The 25,975-nt window shown below is 36.9% G+C and overlaps 1 protein-coding gene across 10 annotated transcripts in view; it reads right to left on the bottom strand.

Annotated features, from left to right (window-relative positions):
• The window catches only part of tenm4 (teneurin transmembrane protein 4), a 222,951-nt gene that overhangs the window by 60,856 nt on the left and 136,120 nt on the right, over window positions 1-25,975 (bottom strand). For 6 of the 10 annotated variants that reach the window (XM_088639075.1, XM_088639073.1, XM_088639068.1 and 3 more), the window contains 7 exons: window positions 25,122-25,223; window positions 23,595-23,789; window positions 21,235-21,435; window positions 15,812-15,997; window positions 12,771-12,797; window positions 9,203-9,349; window positions 6,030-6,246 (listed from right to left, as the gene is read on the bottom strand). In XM_088639075.1, coding sequence (XP_088495201.1) covers window positions 6,030-6,246; window positions 9,203-9,349; window positions 12,771-12,797; window positions 15,812-15,997; window positions 21,235-21,435; window positions 23,595-23,789; window positions 25,122-25,223 — 1,075 coding nt within the window. The remainder of the gene's footprint in view (window positions 1-6,029; window positions 6,247-9,202; window positions 9,350-12,770; window positions 12,798-15,811; window positions 15,998-21,234; window positions 21,436-23,594; window positions 23,790-25,121; window positions 25,224-25,975) is intronic. The other 4 variants (XM_088639077.1, XM_088639074.1, XM_088639072.1 and 1 more) reach the window with 1 other exon arrangement.

Genomic DNA, 25,975 nt, shown 5'->3' on the forward strand with positions numbered 1-25,975 from the left:
ACAATTACTTTGCAAACAAGCAAAGTGGCAGCACAAATACCCTTTGCTCTGACACCAAGATCTCTCTGTATATTTACATAAAATTATCTCCAGAGCAGACACTGGGGTTGCTTTTCCTTTTTTGCCATCCCGCCATCTTAAATGAATAATTTGTGCTTCAGGATTTAAAAAACCCCATTGTGGGCAAAAACCATTTTTCCAAATTAATAAACTGATATTATAATTGTAACTAACTGCCCAGTAAAAAATTACACAGTGAAACATGGGAGCGATTCAATAATAAGAAGACAAATTACATTTACATGTTTTTTTCTTTGTAAAAGCAAATACAAAAAGCAGGAATAAGGAATAGTGAGTATACTACAGTACTCTAGAGAAAGTTCCATGAGGCTGGGATTGATATTACAATCTCATCATAATACAATGACAACAACACACTTTACCTATGCAAAAACACAGTATTTTTATCTTAAAACAAATGACCTGAGGCCAAACAAAATCATTTGCTTTCTTCTTTCATTATTAATAAACTGGTAAATGTTAAATTTGGAGAGTTAAATAATTATCTTTGTGAAAAGAGCATGCTATCCACTACATGGGAGTGAGATGTAGCAGATTTCAATAATTCAATAGAAACTCATACCATTAATAAAAACTTAAGAAATCAGCCAGAAATAGCATTACCATTCTAAGTTTTGAGGGTATCCTCAGAGCTTCTCAACTTCAACAGTTATTACAAGTGGAATTTGATTGAAACATGTTTTACGTACTATTTAACCTTTATTTTGCATGCATTATACTTTGTACTGAAACAAGAGAAACGCACTGCATCTGACTGATAAGACAGATTAGACTGGTAACAAAACTAATTTGTCGAGAGGTACAAAATCACAACACTTTCTCGATTTTGTATGAATGTATAAGCCTGCGTCTTACCTTGAAAAGAAGAATTTGTTGGAATTAGTTTTAGTTTATTCACTTAGTTTATGCAGTGATATAGTTTATTGTATATACACAGAAATATCCCTGCAGGTACAATGGTATCTGCCATGCAATACTAAACTGCTGTTTAAAAAGGGAATTATCTGTGTGATGGTGTTAGAGGTTGTTGCACTGAAAACTAGATGCTGTTTGTTTAAAAATTTAGAAAATTTAGACTATTTAGAAATCAAAATAAACCTATGAATTTACATTTTACATAGCTAATCTTCTTGGACACAGTAAGTGAACTGGTATTAGTCATTTAGAGGGTATCATGTATAAACCTAATGTTTTTGGTAGCCTTTTGTGGATTATTTTACCCTAACAGGAACTCCTTACACCATCATTTTCTTCACTTAAAATTCCTCTACAGCCCACTCGAGTTTTAATTAATAAATTGATACTTACAAACCCTTTAATAAGCAGAAATTTGAGTATGCGGGAAGTTACGCCTACATCCCTGCTGCATTCCTTAACGAGGATTAACACATTTCTGATACAATAACGTACAACTGTGTCCCACTCACAGTCGAATTCATAGGTGCAGGACCTTTCACAAGTTGTTGAACAAGTGTTTTACCTTCAACATCGGTATGATACAGAGGTTAGAGAATGGCCTCCTTCGTATAGTTTCATAATATCCAATATCTTTTCTAGAGTAATTTCTAGAATATCTAGAAGTCATGTCTTCACAGCATGAGCACCTTTACAATCTTTCAAATGTTTATCAGCCAGAAGCCTTTCCTAAAAGAATCCCTTCGTTTATGCTACGTAAACCTCTAACAGGAATTTCCACATCTCAAAAATAATTGGGACTTTTTATGTAAAGCTGGATTTGTGAAGCAGAGTGTTGCTCTACCCAGGGACCGTCTGTATACATGTAGGATCTAGAAGAATGATAAAAATCTGTGGGAGGCCTTAAATCCCCAGGACGAAGCCAAACAGCCAAATTATATGAAATTTCGCAGTTTACACAGAAACAATGTGAAACAAAGCTGATTCATTAATGGCGCATTTTGTTTTAAAGTGTTTCTTTATTCAAAGATGAAATGAAATATGAATGATTTTCAATAGTTTTGCCCCTTTCCCATCTTTTGAAGATTATGTTGTTACTATAGATTCTCGATAAGACATTTTTAGATTTAAAAAAAGTACGTTTTATAAGCTTGGCGTGTTTTAGATTACATGCACGGTAGTTGCAATAATAATTGAGTGTATATATTAATAAATTAATAGATCTAATAAATTAAAAATGCATTTGTTAATGCCCATTTACAATAAGCTATTTTAAAGCACATTATCACAAATTGGGTAGTTTTTAGGATTTTACTATATTCTTAATTAAATAAATGGAATGAAATTAAAATGCATCTTAAAATCCCATTTAGTCAATTATAAAAAGGCTCTCAAGAGAAATAAACAAGAGGCATTGGATAACAGCAACTCAACTTAATGGCAATAAGCATTAGACAACTCCATTTAGCTCTAGTAAACAGACTTCTTTGCCTGGATTTTAATTCAGCATAAGGCAATACTTTTCCTGTCTATAAGCAAAATACAACAATAAAAATGTCTCAATCAGTAATGACAGCAAGTAACTTGAGCTGCTCTACATCAACAGAGATGCAATGACAGTTGCATCTCTTTAACTCTCTGTGTGAGCTATCCGATAACTTGTGATGAGAAAAGGCGGAACAGTGTGTCGAGGACCAGAACAACATCCCAGTACCATCACTCTGAAACGGGCTGCAATCAACTCTGTTCCTCCACTCCTGGCCTATGAACCCCATCCAGACACACAGATAAGATGATCACAGAAGACAAACACCCCTGACTGAGGAATGAAGCCATATTAAAGAATGGACAGCAGGACTTTTGATGTATCTGTATAGTTTCTAGGATACCTTAAAGGAAAAATCAATGGAGCTTGCTTAAAGACAAAAGCTCCAGACTGTTCGGAGGTTTTATTCAGAATTCCAGGATTTAACAATCTTTTCTTATTCCCAAGTCAAGCTTTACTTTTCTCCTTAAGAAAATTTATGGCATGCCCCATCTCCACCCTTTCAACTGCAGAAAAATTAGAATGGTAAATGTTTGACCTTTCTTCTTTTTGAAGGAAAGAAATGCAGATAATGACCATGTACAATCAACAACATATCTTTAGTAACAGGTACTACTTTGGATAAAGGCGTCAGCCACAATTTATACAAATTTGCAATGCAGTTTTATTTTTGTACTACACAACACATTGTGCCGTGTTGACGCCAGATGTTAAATGAAGAGCAAAAGAAAATGTGCTGAAATCAAAAACGCCAGATGAATATTTTGTTTTTGTTACCTAATTTACCCTAATTGGCCACATTGGACTAGCAAAGAAGGGTGGATACCTTTAGTCTAGCCCCCTTATTTTTTTATCTGTTGTGTGTCATAAAGCCTTTAGGCCGAGAAGACAGCACAAAACAAACTGAATATTTTTTTCTACAGCATATTTTCAAAGCACAGAGTCTCCATTGAAATCCCCTAGTGGATGTTACACTCAACAGCCAGTGATGTTCCTTTGACATGGTAAGAGCCCTGGTATCATATATCACAGTGGAAAGCCTACCACTTGACACAGAGCCATTCGTGCTGCTTCTTGTGGTGAAGGACAACTATGAGAGTGCAGGAACACAGCAAACAGCATGAGTAAGTGGTTTGGAAATCAATAGAGGCCTGATCAAGTGGCGGGTGGGGGATGAGCGCTATTATCTGGACATTATCCTGACTTGGGAGGCTCAATCTGCTCCTTGCTGCCACAGTCATGCTTCCTCATCATAACTGCACCTACATCTAAATGTGGGTGGCAAATCTGAACCATGACTAATATATCATCTTTAATATTTTTAGGTGAGCCAAGAAGTTGAGTCTTGCATCTTTTCTCACTCATCATACCTCCTCTATTTCCTTTCCTATTTTTAAACAGTTTTCCTGTGAGACTGACATTGTTAATTTCATTTTCATGAAAAGCGAAATGAATGCCAAATGTTTCATTTCTTGTACAGATTAAAGTTCACAAAATATAAAATGTTGACTGACAAGCATACTAGCACCAACAACAGGTTGCTGCTGCTTTTCTGTAGGAAAGACGGCGACGTGGGATAAATGCTGACTGAAAGACAAGTCATCTGTGTATAAATATGTAGATAAATAATATACAACTGATAATCTTCAATAGAAAAGGAAAATATTGATCTGAGTTACAGAAGACCAGTACTCCAGATGTAAAAAGAACGGGGGGCATTCTGTGGTATGACACAGGAAAGAGGTGTCATTGTTTCCTCCATTTCAGTGAGCTAAGGGACTTTCCCTTGAAGTAATTATTGACCTTGTGAGGTAATAGTGAGTCCATTGATGGAGCTGTGGGAGATGTTATTTTTAAAAGGGACGTCCTGCATGTTTTCCTATTCCTTTTAACAAAACGAAAGCATCTATTCTGGTAACAAGGGATCTCCCTCAGTTTAGAGCACTGGACAACACTATGCTGAATATCAATCCGATTTTTGTATGAACTGTTGAACATTATGCATTTCTTATATACCGCATCTCAAGTAGGAGTGCCATTATTTTATAAGCTTTAAGGGGCCATTAATTTTTTAAGCTTTACCCTTTTCTTAAGAATATACATTCTAAGCAAAATTTGCATGAACATGATGCATTTAATATAGATGACATTTCACTTTTTTAGCTACAGTATATATATTTATCATAAAACAGACAGTTTTTCCTCACAGTCAGGTTAAGGATGAAAGGATCAACTTGAAAGGAAACATTCACGAACAGAGCAAAGATGCCAGCCCTTTGATAGTCCTGAGGGGTTAAGATGTGCATTTAAAATGAATGTCTGAACTTGTGTACATACGGAAGGAAAACCACCATGTGATTAGGAGCAACTACAGGAAGAGCACCAGGCAGAACAAGACATATAGTATCAATACATGAAGTCAACACTTATCGCTCCTCACTTCCCCAAGAGAAGTGACAAATAACAAGAGTTCATATTTGATATACAGCAATTTACAGCTGAGGAAATCATCCTGGTGGAGCACAGACACTTCAAAACATTGCTTTACACTCGAGGGATCTGTCATTAGCTTTGCTGGGATACAAATATCTGTCTGTTAAAAAATACAAACAAAAAACCTTGCAGAACACAGCACTAAAAATATTTTTTCTGTGTTTTAAATGTTAGAAATTAAAAGCTGCTCAAAAAAATTAAATCTTAGCAACCAATGTCATTAATATACTGACAAAACTGGAAACTTAACAATGCAAGGCCATCATCATCATAATGGCAGGATCTTAAAGAGACACCACCACATCAACTCCTTCTGCAAGACACTATTTCCTGCTTTCTGGAGTTTGAGATACTGTAGTTTCAAACTGGTTAAAATGTTTACTCTTTACTTAGACATAACTGACAACTACAGTTATTAGCATATGCTACGGCAATCCTGGGATCTTTATTTTAATAGAAAAAAAAATGTTCTTCTGACTGAATCAACATGTGCATTTTGTAAGGCTCTCATTAAGGTGCAGTGAAAATCTTTGTTCCTTCACACTCCTGACAGTGTTTATTAAAGGAAAGAAAAGAAAAATGGAGAGAAGTTATTAACAATACAAATTCAAAAAAAAAGCCAGCATCAATCCTCAAAAGCAATTAGAAAAAGGAAAAGAAGAAAAGGAGACAGTCAGAGGAGGCCTGGGATTCCATCAGTATGATACCCTATAATATGAAAGTGTTTCCATTCACCAGTTTCTTTCCCGAGACATCATGTCTTCCACCTTGGGGAACAAGCTACAGCTACATTTCAGTAAAGTCATAAAAATTTATACATTTTATTGGATATCTATTTCCCACCGCCAAGTGTCAATGAGAATTACTCCATTTTGAGCTTTTCTCCTTCTTCTATGCCTCACTGACGATCTCTATTACGCCTCCTCTTTAAATTAGATCCTTTTCCAGCTGACATGGAAGTACCTCTGCTTGCCCTTTGCAACACTGGGCTTACCTTCCGTCAAAGGGGTTGGCTCCTGGAATGACATGAGTGCTCTCCTTGCCCAAGAGGAACCGGACTCTTTCATAAAAGGACTGTAGGCTTGTCTGGGTGGAAGGGATCTGAGTCTCTTGGATGATGTCCAGGGGGTCTGGTGACCCCACACAGAGGGAGGTGACGTGACAGGAGGTCTGTAGACAGCAGTCAGGATCCATACAGTCCACTAGCCCATCTAATCAATGAGAAGAAAATTAAACTGCATAACTGCAAATGCGACAACCTAGTATGTGCTTGAAATATGACCAATCACTACAAACACATTAACACTTACAACATATTTACAATCCTCAAGAGATGATACGTGAATTGACACATTGACTGTGAATTGAACTGTATGTTCTGCAGTACAGTAAAGTTTAAATTAATGGCAAAGCTGAAATAGAAGTTTTACTTAACACTGTTATGGTCACTCTTTATTCTCATATAAATGTTTTAATACTGGACAGCCAACAAAGGTGTAATCATTACCTGGTCTGTATGTTTAATTATATTATATTATATATATATTAATACTATAGATTAAAAAAATATAGTTATAATTTTGATTTTACAAAATGCAGTACACCCTCACAAGCTAACAAACCTTTTATGGGCGTTATTAAGATAGAGATTTATACCAGTGAAAGGAAGGTCAAAACAAAAATTAACTATTGAATTAAATTTCTGAAATCACCTTTGGTAAAAAAATTTGCAAAATAAATGAATTGTTAATTCATTATTATTCTTCAATTCTCATTATAATAATTGTGCTTTGGAAACAGCTTAGACTAGTAGTAATAACATTGTGAATAAAAAGTGGTCTTGCAGTACAGTATGTACAGTATGCATTTTACTGTATATTTTGTATTGGCTGAAGAAAACAATAGAAAATAATGCAAATCTCGAACTGAAAGAAAGCATTTTTCCCTATTTTCCTATTCAAGCAAAACTACACAGGAATAGAGAGAAAATATACTGATGGAAAAAAGAAACACAACATTTTCTGGAGCTATTTTGTACTTTCACAAAGAGTTGTTTTAAGCCCTCTGACTGGAAATACAGCTTGTGCAGTGAGGCACTGCAACTAGCCAATCACACAAGAGCTCATTATTTTGCACTTTTACCCAACGAGATCCAGGTGGAACAATGCCTCATCAGGTCACCTTTAAAAAAGCCTTAATTCAAAGCTTAAGTCACTGCAAGAAAAAGGCCACACTTAGTCAGTTTTCTGTGCATTCCATAATGCCTCACATGTCACCAGAAGCAAGGGAGAGGGCCATTGGCATGCTGGAGGCAGGCATGTCATGTGCCAGCGTTGCCAGACACTATGGAGTAAACTGCTCCACTGTGTCCCGACTGCAGAGAAGGTTTCAGCAGACCGGCAGGACAGATGACTGTCCAAGATCCGGTTGCCCTCGACTGACCACACCAGAGCAGGGCCGACACATCAGACTGGTCCATCTGAGAGATCGATTCAGATCTGCCACCCATACTGCTGCTGAAACTGCCGGCAGACACAACACCCGCATCAGTGACAGGACAGTGAGGCTCCATGCTGCTGGCCTTAGAGCAAGGCGACCTGTCAGAGGCCCTCTGCTCACACCTCCTAGACATCACACCTGACTGGCTTGGGCCAGACAGAGGCTGCGATGGACTCGTCAGCAGTGGCATCAGGTCCTCTCTACAGATGAGTCACTCTTCAGCCTGTTCCACGCAGACAGAAGGGCCAGAGTGTGGAGGAGAACGTGCTGCGTTTCTTTTATCCAGCAGTATATATATTTTTCAAAGCAACAAGTCAATATTTCAACCAAAATAATGTTCATGGAACAAAATGAATACTGTATTTAAATATTCTTGTATTTTGCTGCTTTGTTTGATGTCTGCTCACATTACAGATGGCCCATTGTTTTATGGATTTAATGAAACATAAACCATAATGAAGGACTAGTGATTGGTCTTTGCGGAAGGTAAATCACAATATAAACATTCTACAATTTCTTTTTAAATTGGTAAAATAACTGAGCACAAAATAACTATTTTTAATAAAATTGCTTCATGCTGTAATTGTTTCATATAATTCATTACATTTTAAAGTAAGCCGTCAGTACTGCAAAAATCCTAATATCTTCTGTAGAGTATGCAGACCTGTTGCACTATGTTTCTAAATAGAACCCATGAAGAATACTTCCCTCTCACTGACAGTACTAACAAATGTCTACAAACCATGGATCGCTGTATCCCAGTGCACCATGTTCAACTGCATTCCGATCTGTTACATTCCCTGTGTGATGCCCATTTGCCTGATAACTCTGTTTCACTGTAATTGGGATCCATAAACCAGGCTTGTAAGTTCATAAATACAATGGGAATTATACCAAAAGTTTATTGTATTGGATACAATTTTCTGTTTTATAGGGCAAGTAAAGGAGCACCTTTCAGCAACAGGATATCACACTTCTTTTTCCTTATACGTGGGACTAGAAATAATTTTCCGAATCAATTACTAGCGTTAAAGCACAGTTTTTGCCTTGCATTGGTTCATGGTAGATCACAGTTTCCATCGCTCACTGTTCTCTACAAGCCAGTATACCAGATGGAAGTTAAAAATAACTACTGCCGTAAGTCAGTCAATTCCCTTGTAGATTTCCATCTTAGCTGTTGTAAGCCTGGTGCACTGCTCTGGTAATAAATGGCTCCTCCATAAATAAAAAATCCTGCAGCATCAAGAAGCAATCCGAAACTGCAGTATGATTTCAAAAGTCATCACGGCAACATGTTCTCAAAACTGAGCATGCTTACTGCTAAGTGCGATTCGTGAGTACCACTGGACCATTTTGATTTAGACACCTCCCAATAGAGCGGTCCTTGAGCAGCTCTGACAGAAACTCCGTGGCCTCTTAGTCAATGTGATAATAAACACCTTACCCGGGTCTTTTTTGGAATCTTTTCAGCTACCGTACGTGCCCAATCTATCTCACAAAAAATAAGACTAAAGATCCTCTAAATGGATTGAAGCACATCCACACATGTCTACGAACATATCTCTTGAAAATATAAAAAAAACATTGTCATTTAAAAATCCTGTTCTGTCAGAGGGTATATTCCAGATTCTAAGTAAAATCAAGAAGGAAAATTATCAGTGTTCTTACCTGCATCATTGTCCTTGCCATCACTGCAGGCCGTCTCCATGGATGTATCGCAGCCTGTCCCTCTCCAGCCCAGCTGACAGACACAATACCACCCGTTCTGACCAAGAGTGCACCTGCCATTACCATTACAAAGTCCAGGACATCCCTCTGTGCAGACACAGCCAAAGACAGAACAGACAGGCACGTTACCAAAGCAATGCTGGCAACAGTAACTCAGAATGCTTTCTGCAAAATTCCAGGATTGTTTAAAAAGGCCATCACTTGTGAAGGAAATCAATTATTGACCTGTGACAGTTATGAGACTCTTGATGGACAGGGTCTGCCAAAAGGAACACAATCTTGGGGGAAATTAAGGCAAAAGAAGGTAACAGACAAAGTAGAACTCCTTTACTGCGCTGAAAAATTACTTGTCAATGCTAACAGGATACATACAGTATACCAAAGCAGTGTTTCCCAACCTTTTCTAGCCTAAGCCACACTTGTTTACTTGTTTTAATTAAAGCGCAGTGTGGCAAAAAAAAGCCAATTCTTTCCACATTTGAACATTTAAACAAATGTTGCATGCATGTGCTTCATACAGATGTTTTCATACCATGTTGTCAAATCACCTTTCTGTGACAAAACTTAATAAACTTAAAAGTTCAAGCCTAATTAGAAGTAATGAACTTGTCTCAATGTGACTTTACATGTTCAAACAGAACTCACCGTCTTAAGTTTAATGAAGTCACTTATGTTTAGAAAACACAGAAATGAAGGGTTTGGCTTACAGCCTGTTTATGATTAAAAAAAAAACATATATCAGGGGTTCTAGTCTTGCAGCAAATTTAGTACTAAACTTTGACCAGACGATATTAATTTTATTTTTTTTCACTGAATCGCCTCCAAACCTGCTACAAGCTGAGCTCTGTTCTCGGCATTCTGTTGCCTAGCAACACAGTGAGCGCAGCCATTGCCACTAAATACAAAAGATCAGTGGTGGTGAGGAGGTTGGGAAGCAGGATTTCCAGCAAAAAACTAAAATGATATGAGTTATGGTTTATTTCATACCATTTAATACGTTCCCGAAAAATGGCACATTTAGTTTATGAATACTTCCGTGGTATGACAGAAATTCCATGATGCACCAATTTCTGTCTTGACAGCACACTGGTTGGGAAACACCGTACTAAAAGAAGATTAGATACATTTTGAGTTTATTCACAGATATTTTTAGGGTTACAGGTGATAATGACCCAGGCCTTGTCCCTCCAGCAAAATTTGAAAAATCAATTAATCAATTCCTTCCTCTATTCAAACTATCTATACTGCCAATGACAACAGAATTGGAAAATTACTAAATATTGGAATTTCACATGACAGTACCCAAGGTTGTAGACTCACCCTAGCACTACCTTTATCCACACAACTCTTTAGAAGAGCTTACATCAGGACAGGGCTTTGAAGCTATTTCTTCACTAGAAGACTGAAGAAGGGTATTGAACTTTCACAGGACGATTCTGTTGCAGTTAGTATCACTGGAAACTTCAAAAGGTGCATTCTTAAAGCCCAAACCTCCATTTTTTAAGACATAAAATAACATTTGAGTTATGGGGCCTGGCTGAACAGATATGAAAAACAAGTTTTGAATGTAGAGACTCAAGAAAAAAATACTAGTGCCTTTATTTAACTCTATGACATTATTTAATTGCTATCTTCGATTTCCTATAAAGCTGAAGGAAAATTTCATTTATCATATGTTTTAATCAGGTTGCCTTTTTTATTGAAATTCCTGAATCCTTAACAAATTTTAAGCTAAATATGTATTTCCTGAAATCCCCCATTCCAAACTTTCCTGTTTTTAAGTGGCTACAATATTGATTGGAAAAATCAAGTCATACACAGCCTGGTATGGTATCAGTAAAGTCACTCAGAACTGCAATTTCAAAAAGCTGGACATATTATTAAGATGACATGACAGTTTATCCACTCAGAATCTGAGAAAATGGCAAAGTGAAGCTTATAAAATTCGTTGGCCGTACATTTTCAGATAACTTTCTATTGTTTGTTTAATATTACAACCCCAGTGAAAGTCAAACCACAAACAAAAGTGGCAATCAAGCTTGGTGTGAGGATGCTGATCTTATGTTTAATAAGGGAAAAGAAGACTCCACATGGCAGTGAAGAACATTTCATGAGAGATCTATAAAAAGAGACCGTTAAGGGGTTGCCGAGTATCACTTTGAGTTCCAGGTTCTCAAGGACATACGTGCTGCTAGATTATTTTTCATCCTGCCTTTTCCCTTGGCACTTATCTGTTACCTTTTGATCCAATCTTCCCTGATGCAAGCAGAGATGAAAGGAATAAATCCTGAGAGTTTTGAAATGCAAAATCCTGACATGTACAGTATTACATTAGCAAGATGCCTAGATCACAAATGCTTATTCTGACCTATTTTTGTCTGCTAAGGCTAGCAGGCTGTTCTTTCTACAATCTTCCATCAGGCACATGCAAAGTGCAACTTGGAAGTGAAAAATAAACTGCAGTTGTCTTGACAGAAGATGAAATTATAAAGGGTCTTCAGTCACACAGCCTAATTGCTTTTAAGAACTCAGAATGAAAGCATGTGCAGCGTGCAACAGAGAATTAAATATCTTCTGGTAAGAAGAAACATTCCCGCGGTTGCTCTTAGAAAACACCTGAACAGTACAAAGTTGAGTATCTGAACTAATACGACGTTCAGGTGGTGTTAATTTGTTGTCATGTTCCAATATAGCTACATAAGTGCTGGATGCATTAAAAAATTCTACCCAATACTGGCAACAGTTCAATTTATTTGGCAGCCATTTCTAAAACGAGCCCCTAGGGTCTTTCACAAAGTATGTCTGAAAGTGGTCCAAAAAAAACCTGCTTAGTCCATTGAATCATGGTGATGTTCCCTTAATCTGCTGGTGGCAGCGGACATGATTAAAGAATGCACACTACAGATAGGGGAAAGAGGGAGTTACCCTTCACTCCTACTCCTCCATATTCCCATTCCTTTTGGCTTGGAATGACATCAAGCAACACATTGATTTCACAAATTGGAAAGATTCCCTTATGGAAAGAAATTGGAAACATAAAAGTTTTTAGCACCTCATGTCCCTCCCAGAAGCTGTGAGGTCTGCTATATATTAGTCATAAAAAAAAGTTACAGAAAAAAAAACCTGTGCAGAAAAATGAGGTACAAAGTCAAAATACCAATTTTAAAATACTGTGCTCTAAAATAATACCATGCCCTTTCTGTGCTGACTCCTGCCAGGAGCAATGATTCACTTTGTATAAAGTGCAAAGAGGAAATTGAGCAGAGGCGCTGGTTCGAAGCAATGGGTGATTAAGGGACTTTGGGCAGGGGGCAGGGAGTTGCCAGGAACAGTGCTTTTTTAGATCATAGCTCACATCTTATGTGAACAAAAAGGACTGGGCTGTGGAACACCTGTGCCAGCAAAGCCATGTGTTAATGGAGGAAATTGTGTCACTTGGATGCAATGAACATTTAATAGAATGACAACAGAATCGACCAAAATACTGAAGGAACAAGGAAGGCCATACCTTTCACTACCTTATCCAGATAGTGAGCTTGGGAGATAAAAGACAGGACATTTAAGGGAGGATAGAACAATGTGGTTTCCACTACAGACACAAGCTAGATTTAAAAAAAAAAACACTAGAAGGTTAAGAAAAGAGCAGTAGTGAAATGCACTGCATGCACCACAATCATCAAGCAAACCACAAGCAAGGGCTGTAGGATAAGGACAGACAATAAAGGAAAATAACATTTCCATCAATTCCTGTTTAACAAATCTTAGGATCAGCAGAACTTGGCACAGAAGTGGCAGGACAATGAATGTTTCGAATGATATATTATATTCTGCGCCTATTTAATCTCTCAGGCAATATTGTCAAGACAGGGCGGATAGGACTCACAATAAAATACTTTTTTCCTCTAAGGGAGATTAAAAAAATGAGAGAAAATGGGAACAAGTCATATGTGGATGCTAATGTGCAATGCGACATACGTATATATAAAGTAGCTGAAGTAAAAAACACATACGAAAAAGACTGCAGATTTTGCCAATTGTCTGTTAGATTGCTAAATTTATTAAACATGCATTTTCATTTCAACAACCTAAATCAGACAGAGTAAGTGCTTCTTAGTGCTCTTGCTGCTAGACAGAAGTACTCCTCCAAATGTCCTTCCCAATATGAAATATACAGTATAACCCAAATATCAATAAAGCACACATATTACGATAAAATTTAACAGCCAGAATGCTCTCAGTGTATACTGTAGCTTGTTATTGTTTCATTCGTCAGTTCTTTTTTGCCCCGTCTGGTATTTAATATGGCTCAGATACTCTACAGTCTTTTGCTGGAAAACAACAAGAAGCAATTTTGTTTATATACTGCCTGCATGTAATTGAGAAAGCCAAATCCTGAAATTTGATGAACAGCTTAATTAGAAATGTTACAGTACATGTATGCACATGAAGGACAACAAAGAACCACTTTGAGTTTTTTGGGGAAGAAAAAATAAAACAGAGAGAAAGGGAATAGCATTTGGAAAGACATTCGAAGGCATTCAGGAGAAGTGCAGTTTTCAGAATGTCCTTTCATTTTACCAAAGCTTGCATTAATATCAAACATCTGATATGAAGACAAAAAAAACCCAGTATAATTAATTTACTAAGAAAACTTAAGATAATGCAACATTCTTTAAAATAACAAGCGATATAAACTTTCTAAATTAAAACTTTGACTCATCTGTCAATCCAAAACTGCATATTCAATACAGTACAGTTTTACCCCAGAATTTACATAAGCATGTATTAAAATGCCAAATGTTAAAATTGTATTTAAAAACTAATACTCTGTGGTAAGCTTCAGTTTACTAATGAATACAAAAAGCTACAGCTAAAGTTAAGATTATTTTTTCTATGTATATTACAAGACCGACTGACTCACTGCAGATTTGTACTTCTACTTGTTATAATCTGTTTTTTCTATCTATTTATGTCTATTTATTATTACTTCATGTAATATTTATTACTTCGCTTGAAGTCATGAATGTAAGTTAGAAACTATTCTCACTTATGTGGTTAAATGAAGGATTGACTGGATACCCATTAAGGGTTAGATTTCAGTATATTATTTTATATTTTCTTTATAAATGTAAATTAAGGCCCCCTTATGTTTTATAAATTGCTATATAGTGTTTTAGATAGGTCAACAAATTATAGGAGGCTACTTAACTATAGCAATTATAAATAGTCTTGACATTTTGAAATTGGTAATTAATGGGAGAGTTTCAAGTGAATGTTTTTAAAAGCCAGTGGGATACTGCCTATGGAGTGGCAGATAATTCCCCACCAGTACCCAGCCAAGCCTCTAATTTCCCTGTCCTTTCTGGAGAAAAGCATCATGTTAATCAACACAGTGAGTTTAACATCCAGCTGACTTCTTATAGCAGAAACCTCAGCAAACCCTGAGGCTCAGCATCAGCTCAAAACCCTTCACAATGTGGACCTTTACAATTGAATGCTACTCAGCTATAAGGCACCGGCAACACCTTTGCTTGCAATCGATGGTATTATGAAATCCATGACCATAAAATATAGATGAGACATTTATGTTTGTGTAAATGTAATTCTAATCTCATATTTGGGTTTTTGAGGAGGAATATGATATTATATAGCAAAACGAAGTTGAACAAAAATGTACACAAAGTGTTTCAGTGGTTTCATGTTGTTTAACGTTCTTACATCTAATATTTGTTTTTTGTTCTAGTATTTGTTACTTGTTATAAAGTTTGGTTATGTTTTTGTTTACTTATAGGAATGTTACTTTGAAACGTAGACGTTTCTTTTTCCACGGTGGGTCTAATGTGAGACATATTTGGGTTAACATGTTCGGTGTTTTGTATGTGGTAATTTGTTTGGTGCAAGGGAAGTTTTATTTAATCTCTGACCCAGGGAAAAGTGTGGTGTGGACAGTTGAGGAGAGCATGCAGGCTCGCGCTTATTCTTTTTCTTCTTCTTGCTCGGTCTGCTAGTTTTGTTTTGTTTTTTATCAATAAAGTCGAAAACCCTATACCGAACCCAGGATTTTACATTCTATTTTATGGATACGAGAATATGTATTTCTGATCCAGGTAGTCACAATTACTTTTAAGGTCCTAAGACTGTTTGCTCAAAAGGATCTATTCTGAAAAGTCCCATGAATACCTAATGGGGTTACTGAAATGATCATAGCCTCCAAACGTTCTACCGACACCTTCCTGAAAGAATGAATTCCCAATTCCTTGGAAATCACAGATTCAGAGCGTTGTGGGCACCGTTCACATTCAAATGTTTTAAAAAAAAGGAAACCTGGGGGGGGGGAATGAAATGACAAAAGAGTGCGAGAAGAAAAACGAAAGGACACCTCAGCACGTTCCCACATTAAAATGCATGAAGTCAAGCCTCAGATCCCTGAGCAAACCCGCTCATGCTAAACTAAGTTGCACAAATTCAATTAAGCATGCTTTTCCCTTTATTTCTCCCCCCGCCACCCAACCAAACACCTTTGATTGCAGTCCCCTCTTTCCACCCTACCAATAGTGCAGTGCTCTCCATTCCACCCTGGACTGCATTCACATTTTCCTTCCTTGCAAGTGCCGTGCTCACTGCAGCGAGGGTGACACGCCCTCTGATCACAGCCAGCGCCCATCCACCCTTCATCACAGCGGCAGGTGCCCGAGACACATATGCCATGTCCACCGCAGTCCGCTGCACAAATCTCTGTGGGAGAGACAGAGAAAGGGAGCAAGAGGGAGAGAGGGGACGGGAGAAGAAGAGGTGGGAAGAGGAGGGGAGGTAAAGAAAGACAAATCCAAGAGTTATTGTCAGGGAAAGTGGCCACGCTCCACTACCTTGTCCGATGGGTGAGTGAAAAGAAATTCCTGCACCTCATAACAGTAATCCTTTTTGACAATAAGAATCTAATAAGTAGATTACAAAGAAAAGGACACGGATTGTAAAGGCCTTAGCTGGCTGATCCCCTACTTGTCTCTTCCTTCTTTTGTAACTCCCCTCCTTTGTGCAGCTAGGAAGGAAAAGAATAATAAAAAAGAATCCAATTGAGGCTCCATAAAGGAAGAGAAACACATGTCAGATTTAATTAAAAACTGGTTAAGTACATCGCTAATATCGCACAGCCTTCCTAAATGCGAGTTTCACTTAGATTATGAAACATTAGCTGATCTATCAAGAAGAAATAGCTTTCGTCATTAAAACAATTCTAAAAACATCTGCTTTTAAGACATAAGCATGTTTGACATCTTTCTGCTAAGTTTGATTTCCATATGTGCTCTCTGACATTGAAGTAAATATAAAGCAGAAATCTGAAAAATTACAAAATAAAACACAGCTTTATTCCAACTGCTCTGGACTCTGGACTAAGTTTTCAAATACCCAGATAGAATAATCAATAACATCAGAGACACAATCATACCAAATTACAGTTCATGGTGAAAGAGGAAGTCAAACAAAGGGAAAGGTGCATTTTTATGCAGAAAGTTGAGGAGCAGTGTTGCATGAGAGATCACTGAGCTCCACAGCTGTCTGGGGCGATTCTAACAGGGAAAGGGCACAAAGGACTGACTTTGGACAATGTTGTTCTTTTGGAGTTTGCTTTGCTTTTTATCTCCTGAGCTAAAACGCCTAGAACCTCTACATGAATCCTAAAACCCGACCTTGTGTGGCCACTGAAGCAATGCACACTGACCTCGCTTTTCTCAGAAAAAAATATAGCAGTAAAAAACAGACTAACAGATGTGACTCACAGCATTGAAAAATAGCAACTTGAAATGGGCTATACTGGAAGTCTCTTGGAGATACATAAATTCACTTTTAATTTTGCATTTCTCTTCTTTGGTCTATTTTTCTATCTTTTAAGAGCTGATGTAAAATTTGAAATGTCAGCTAAAGATGTAGCACACTTTTATGTATTTATCTGTACTGTGGTTATATTGTATATCCATCTTTGTCTTGGTTATTTAACTAGCCAGAGACCTGGAGATCCCAGCAGTACTGCGGTCTATTGAACTGACTTAAAAATGACTCAGCTATAGTTTACAGCTAAGCTTTTTCCTCGCTGTTGAAAATTAAATCAAGTAAGTAAAGGTCTTTTCTGTCATAGTTTATAATATGGTATTACCAGATCAGTGATTTAAAACCCTTAAACAACAATTACTCGGCCTTGGTAATTACTGAATAATGCTTTCTTGAATTATGCTAATGCCCTTAATTTCACATCATGTGACTTTTCAATTAGATGCTTCTGTACAGCATTTCATTGTGAGCTGCTTTAAGTAGTCTTGGAAACAACACACATTTTATTAGCATTAGCTGAACCATGCTCTGACTGCATTACGCAGGGGAATTAAAGGCATGCCTTTTTTTTAATCTGTGAAAGCTTTTCTGTGCAACATGTACACAACCAACACATGGCTTCATGTCTGCTCTGTCATTTTGCCTGGGTTTCAGTAGTGTTGGCCACTGTAAGATTCCTGTGCAACTGACACAGCACTGCGAATATCCATCTATCTACTAACTGCTTCATCCAATAAAGTGTTGCAAGAGAGCCACAGCCTTATCCTGGCAAGCAACGGGCACAAGACAGAATACACCCTGGACGGGACGCCAGTCCATCACAGGGGACACATAGACACTGATACAGATATGCCAGTTTTCCCAGAAGCCAGTTAACCTGCCAGTGTGTCTTTAGAAGGTGGGAGGGAACCAGGGCACCTGGCGACCCCTCATAGCTGCACATACATTACATGAGTGTTGCAAATACAGGTCAATTCTTAACACTTATGCTTTAAATTTTAAAAATGCAAAATGCAAATTTACAGTATATCAGTTGCCATAAACCTAAAATTGGTTTTGAAGCTCTTTTTGTTCTGCATCTTTTAAGGGCATTCTATCTGATAAAGATCAAGATTAATTTTTTTCTCTTTTTTAACTCTTTAACATTTGCCCTTCTTCTTTTATATACCACATGCCTTCTATTCATGTTTATTTGCGTGCGGCAATCTATAACAAAGCAATAAATTGTTTCTAATTTCTTTCTTTAAACTAGCACTCTTCCAGACACTTACGATTAAGTATTAAAGAAAGAAAATATTTTTTCTATCTTTTCAAATTTTAAAAAAGTATACTGTATCTCTTCTATTGATTTGTAGAATTTCTCACACATTCAAATTAATATTAGAAGCCCAACATCAAGAGAGCTCACTTTCTTTATATCACCTTTGTATCTACAGACCCAATTACAAGTAAATAACTTTTAAAAACAATTTAATATATATCTAAAATTTGCCATTCAAAAACTACAGGATGCACACAACTGACACATTACTATTAACACTACCAATACTGCTTATACTACTAATACTCTAGTAACAGTAATTGTTTGGAAAACATCAAAAATACATTAATAATAAATCAATCCAAATATGCCAAAGCTCAGTGGACCATGACATAAAAAATATAAATTAATTTCATATAATTTAATAGGGTTCAGGATATGGCTACAAAATATATTTAGGTTACTACCCAGCCTTCCACTGCTGTATTCACTGTTATTTGTCCTACACTGAGCTAAGTAAGTGTACAGCAGATGTCTGGTGTACTGTGCTGTGTGCTGCTATACACCCTTTTGGAGGAGAAGAGGAGCTGTATAAATGTCGAACCCTCTGGCAATTCCAGATGTAGTACAGCTGTTCAGTTGACACTGAGCAACAGAAGGGTAGAGGCAAGACTGCAGGTTTCAGTTCCAGTTGCCTCCTCCTTTAGAACTCCCAGCTACCTGGACAAATGTTTTACTCTACCACACAAATTGCTTGGTTATAAATGAACGTTACTGTGGGAAAGCAAATTCATTACTATACTTCCTTACTTGAGAACCTTATATTTAGAAAGCCATTTACTTTAATAAAAAACCCAGGATCACCTAATAGGTCAGTCAAAGTACAGCTGTTGTAATGTGATATTTAAAGCAATGGCAGCCAAGCCTTCCTTTGGATAAAAGAAAATAGTTCACGTATTTCATCTTCTCATCTCCACTTCATTCTAAACAATCAAGCAGCAACTAAAAGCAGCAGTCTTCTTTTATGCTTCAGTATCTCAGAAAACAAGATATTTTAGACAATTTAAAGAAATGAATACTCTGTTTTCCATTTCAGCAGACAAGGTTTAATTTTCATTTATGTTTCTTCTTTGGAGGCTGGATACCTGACTAATTTGCGATTCACTCATACGACAGAATGGCATGGATGCTATACAATCTTAAAATCTAAATTTGTGAAGCTAACACACTCGGAGAAATTCTGCTCCTGCTATAGTGAGACACAATCATGAGAACATGCTGAGTATGTATAGTAAGATGTCTCTACTAGAGAAAGGCTGAAACTTTTACTCTGGATGACAGAAAGGTAAAATCTTAAATATAAATTTAAAAAAACAAAGTGAATCTGCCTTCTCAGTTCCCAGGACACTATTCAGAAGCCTGCCAAAAACAGAAATCCAAGGCACATTGAAAATAAATAATATACTGTCACAGCATTCTTTGCAAAAGTAAGTTTTTCTGGTCTGAAGATTAACACACTTAACATTTTTTCCAGCAATTAATCAAATTCACAGAGAATTTTGGAACTGTCAGAAGCAGTTTTCCTCAATAGCTTGAATGGTGTGAAATACTGGTCAGTTATAAACCAAGCCCTAACTAATTAACATGCTCATATAAACCCAAAGCTGGAGAAATAATGAGAAAAAATAAATGTGAAAAAATAAAATACTTTGAGAACATCCTCCAAAAAATTGTAATGTTTAAGATCAGGATCCTTTTAAAAGTCTACTTTAGCGAATATTTTAAGGGCAGGTAGGCTGGATAATTCTCATGTTTTGAGCCCTTATTAATAGAGGTCTGGGTTTAAAACCTCTTCTCCCTTATTGGATGGTTCCACTAGAGTATGTCTGAGATATTTCCACTGAAAAAAGAGCTGCAGGTGGTATCTATTCAGCACCACCCACTAACACTAATTAAATACCCTTACTACTTTAAATAAAAACAGTTTTTCTCTCCTGGAACATTTTGTACCATTACTACACTATAAATTCGACTTTAATTCTACCTGGATGTGTCTTACTCCAAATTGCAAACGTGCAACTTTAAGGAAAGGTCATTTAAAATCCAAGGATGGAGAACATTGATATATGTTGAGTGCTAGCAATAGTTACAGCTCAATCACACCCACACGAACAGTCTTTGTCTTTATGAAGAAAAAAAAGATTTCTTTCAGTATAGATACTATATTTATCTCTTGTAAAGTTTTCAGCTTGCTGGCTCCCTTATTATCTTAAACATCAGGCAATTAAATCACGCTGTGAAACAGATTTAACTTTAAATTAAAAATTGCTTTCAAGGCATCTGACATAAAGTTTCAGAAGCATTTCATCAATAATAATACAGCTGGAAGTAGAAAGAATTCACATCAATGTTGTGTATGACGACAGACAAGAAAGCATCTATTTTTCATTCAACACCGCACTACATGACTATCAGACTTTACAATAAAATGGAATGGAACAAAGAATAGGAACTACTTTAATGGAACTCCAATTTTAGATAATATAATTGTTTCCATTTTTGAAGTTTTACTTTAATGTATTATATCTCCACAACACGAGAATCTAAAGTGATTCATGTTCAGAGGAAACAAGCTCATGATTGTATGCTAATATTATTTTGTTCAGCATTCTAAAATTATCATTCTGCACTTGTGTCTCTTCACCGTGTATGAAATATAAACAAACATTACAAAATGTATTAATCTACACCCCTCTCCCCAAAACACAACTAAGTCTTCATTACTGGAACTGAAACCATGCCAAGACACCGCTGAGTAATAAAATCTTTGCATACTTTGGAATGGAAGTTTTTATTGTACTCTGTTGTCAGTGCATAATCTCACCTGTGGAGCAGTCATGTCCAGACCAGTTTGGATCACAGCTACAAGTTCCAGTTTCAGGGATGAAAGCTCCATGTCCTGAACACTGATCCATGCAAGATGCCCGTGGATTCTCACAACTTGGTCCCCCCCATCCCACTGAGCAGTGACACTCTCCCCGGACACAAACCCCTCGTCCTGAACATGTAGGATCCAGACAGTCCACTGTAAAAAACAAAACAAATACGGACATTATTTAAGTAGAGTTGCCTATTCTCACTCAGCAAGATTGAGCCGTTTGATCAGGATTCTGCTCCTTCTGATAAGGCCTGAATTGGACTGTATCCCTGCAGTGAGTGAAGGTTTCATGCTACAGCCGTAATTATGTGTGCTTAAAGGGTAAAATGAAAAAAAGAAACTGTGAAACAGTCAGGTACCCTTTTAAAAAAGATTTTCAGGTTTTTTTATAAGTGGGCTGTGCGTCTTCTACATTGGCTTATTTTGGTTTTAAGTCCCTCCACAGAAAAATCACCTACTGTAACTACATGTGGAAATACAAAATGAAAATGAAACACAAAACTAAAAAAGAGACAAATATGGAATATGCTGACAGTGATCTTGCAACTTTCCTTGATTAACTTGCTTTCTGGTAACATTAAGTTACAGTAAACTATAGTGAAGCACAATGGTAAGTTTAAGTAAGCATTTAGTTTGTCTTGATTTTGAAATTGAAATCATCAATACAGTTGGAAAGTTGGAGTGCAAAATCAGTCTTTGTGTTCATCTCCTTTTTCACAGAGGCATGCATAATGACTACTCCATAAAGGGTCACCTAGAGACAACAGACATGTCATGACTAGGGCTGGACAGAAGATGACAGTAGATGGGAAACCAAAAACACAATACCTGTCCCATATGGCAAGTGAAAGATAGGATGACTTCGGACCTAGACACTGTGAACAGAGGGGCCAGGCCATGTCTATTACTCTTACGACGACACAAATAGGTATAAAGGCCGTTATAATAAGGCAAACAGGATCTTTCATCTCTTAGCAGATGGTTTGGGCTCAAGGAACAAAGATCACAGGCTAACTGACAAGAACTTCTCTCCTGGCAATTAATCATGCCTGCTGAAGGTCGCAGGAAAGAAAGGTAACAAAATTTAAAGGGCCCTCATCTGTACTCCCGCCCTCTCTTTATGGCTAATACTAGAACCAAAATAGAATAAAGGGGTATGCATGTGAGAAACCCCATTTATCATAATCTTAGGTCCATTTTTCATCTTGAAATGAGGGTCTTCAAGAGCTGTCACAGACAAAGGCTACTTCAATCTCATCTCTACTTGCCTTATCCTTTTAGTGAGCTTGTAGCAAGAAGTCTGTGAAAGGATTAAAGTCCTGCTTTCTTCTTCGTAAATTTAGCTTATGGGAATTCAGACAACAAAAGAATACTTCTGTGTTGTTAATGGAAGGACCAGAACCTTGAAAAACAGGCTTTATTTGTAAAAACAAAAATGAAATAAAGCATTGCATTTAGGGTTGGTATTTGAAAATCAATGCATGTGATTGTCTTCCATGTCATTCTTGAGCTTATTTTTGTGAGACGAGATGTGCATTTACAAAATAGATATGCTCAATATTGCAAGAGAATGTAAAATATTGAAATATATGAATGACATTCAATTTCTCAAAAGACATTTATGTTTTGGATTGTTTTAGTGATTTATGTATCTATCTCTCTAGCTTCCAAAAATATTTAGTTTGATACATTTACCAAATGCACACATTTGTTTCAGTTTCCTCGAGCCATCTGTCATGGGTAAAAATAAAAATTAAATCATTCTTTTAAAACTCAATACAGTTAAAAATGTTTCTTCAGGTTTTTACATTTTAATTAACAGCCAACAGAAGCTCTTTATGTATGATGAATTTAGACCATTCATACTTTTAATAGAAAGTGCATTTAGACACGGTTTTTAGAAATGTTCTGTGCATAGATTTGTTTTTTACTTGTGATTCACAAAGATCTGGATGTACTGGATGATGCTTTGAAGAGCTCTGTTGAAATTGTTAACTTCAATTTGGTTCTAGTGAAGCGACGGCCAGCTATCCCTTTTCAGAAACTGTAACATTAGGTGTGTTTGCCCCTAATGTGATAAGTGGGCCTTCTTTTAAAAAGCACAGTACATTTAAGAATTTGCTCAAGTTCACTACTCAGCGGTGAAGCCACACATCTCTACTACTTCTCACTTAACACCTTCATTTAAGCATTCTCTCCAACGCCATCGAAAGAGGAGTTACTACCTATAAAAGAATTCTGTGAAAAAGTATACTTTCGGAGCAGTGCAGAGTAGGCAAGACTGGTACATGATATTCACTCATTACCTTCCTCACAGTTCTCGCCCTTGTAGCCTGGATTGCAGATGCACGTGCCTATGATACAGGTGCCATGGTTGCTGCAGGCTACATCGATGCACTGGTTGGTGGGCACATCACATTCTGCTCCTTTCCATCCACTGTGACACATGCAGCGTCCCTTAAGATACTGGCCATTGCCACTGCACAACACTGGGCATGACGCTTTGAAGAAGGAAAACACACACATGTGAACGGGACATACCGATGTCTGTAGGCTTGTGGTGTGAGTTGCTCAAAGTCCATAAAACCATGATAGATATTAGCAACTAGACTAATCAATAACAATGCACAAAGTATGTGAATGACATTTTAAATGGCAAAAAATTCCAACAAAAAGTAATTTCCAGACCTTTCATGCAGCTCATTATTAGCAGAAACCCAAGTCAAAAACAATGTAATTCTGTTTAAGGGATAACAGTTTCTATCATGATCTGTGCTTATCAACTTTCGTTGTTGCAAGCAGAATAAAGATGAGATTATCTTGCTACTTTAAATAGGCAACTCCATTATATACGAAAAGCGCAACAATCATTGTAATTTTAAGAGTAAACACATTGAAAATGTGGTAAAAGATTTAATGTTAGTGTATGCTGTGCTCAGTTTCTTATTGATTTGGATTTTTTATGGCACAAACAAACCTTGAAAACACAACCTCTTACTGCTTTCATAAATATTTTAGGTACATACTCTATAAGAAAATAACAGAAAATTGACACTCATGCGGAGACCTGATTAAAAAGTGTTGTATTATTTAAGAGTGTGAAGAATAACATAAATACCGAAATGGAATTAAGGAGCAAGCACAAAATATTCATAACCATGTATTTCTGGATTGACTACCATATTGAAACATGGTGAGCTGTAAGGGAACAAATCAATGCTGCATTGATCATCAATAGAGGAACAGATGGCCTAGAAAAGACTAACGACCTAGCCAAAAAAGAGATATTATTAGCCTGCCCTGGCATCTTCTCCATGTGTTTCAATTAATATCTTTAAAAGAGTTTTGTGCCTGTCATTAGATATGACAGTATGACAATATGTTCCAAAGTAACAGGACATATAAAAGGTGCATTCTGTGAGCTGTTCTATCTTAGTCTCCTTTAATTCAAAAGAAGCTGCCGAGTCTGATGCCAAAAACATAACAACAAAGAGAGACACAGAAAATATTTCATACTGCTGGGTATTGACCAATCCCAGAAAGCTTTTTCAAGCAAAAACAAGGGTTTCTCATTATCTATATTTTTCACTCTTGTGTATTACTTTCTTTCCTTTGTTCAGCATCGCAGGTGTGACCAAGCACTTCACCGTGAACCATGCTTGAGTGAGTCGCATTTTGGCCAGCCCAGTATTACACCACAATATCTTTCATCTACTGATTGCTGTATATGGTCAATTTAACTATATATTATATGAGGGCATCTTATTCACATAACCAGACTAAATACCAATTCCATTCCCTTAATTCAAATCAAGTAAGGAAATAAATTTTACCTCTCCCACAGTCTGGTCCACGAAAACCAAGAAAACAGTGACAGGTACCAGAAACACAATCTCCATTTCCATAGCAGTTGCTTGGACAATCGTCAATTGAATCTATTAAACAGAAAAAAACCAAGTTAAATAAATTAATTTTGCTTATATTTTTAATATAAAACACCATAACATTTTAATGTTTAAAAATGTGCATGCATTTCAGTTTCAAGCTCTTTTTCATTATTAACATGTTATTAAGTTACAATTCCGTACATGTTTGTGTAAAAAATGAGAAAATTATAAGGATGAAAGTCATAAGCCTAGGGATTAGTATAGCAGGTTTGAGCCTCAAGTCTACTGACAAACCTACTGCACAACTTTTTTCTTTACACTTCTGTAGTACCACAAAATAACAACGGAAATACTGTATATCACAACAGGAGTTAGCAAAACTTCCCCATGTAATACTCAGCAGGCCAGCCATCGTGCCATCAGATTTAAATGGAAAACAAGTTTCACTCTCATCCACTGCCTGCAGCTAGGCAGAGTGTATTGAACAAAGCAGCTCTTGTGTTAAACAAAGGCTAGTTATCTGAATTGGGCTGGTGCTTTCACATCCTCAAGAGAGTTAATCATCACACAGGCTGCAGAAGAAAAAGTGATGATGTTGATAAAGGCATGGTCCAGTATTTCCAGTTCAAGCCATGGAGGGAGAGCGGCCAGCGTGGAGCTATCCCCAGATGTCTCAAACGAGATCAGTATTTCATCCAGACCCTGATGGCTTTGAAGCAGACCAACTAACTAGGAAGCCCAGCTTTTGCTCAAAGGCTGAATGGCTGGAGGGAACACAAGTTCAAAAGCAATAGAAGATT

The sequence above is a fragment of the Lepisosteus platostomus genome, chromosome 7, assembly GCF_059453375.1.
Source record: "Lepisosteus platostomus isolate fLepPlt1 chromosome 7, fLepPlt1.hap1, whole genome shotgun sequence".
NCBI classification, from domain to species: domain Eukaryota; kingdom Metazoa; phylum Chordata; class Actinopteri; order Semionotiformes; family Lepisosteidae; genus Lepisosteus; species Lepisosteus platostomus.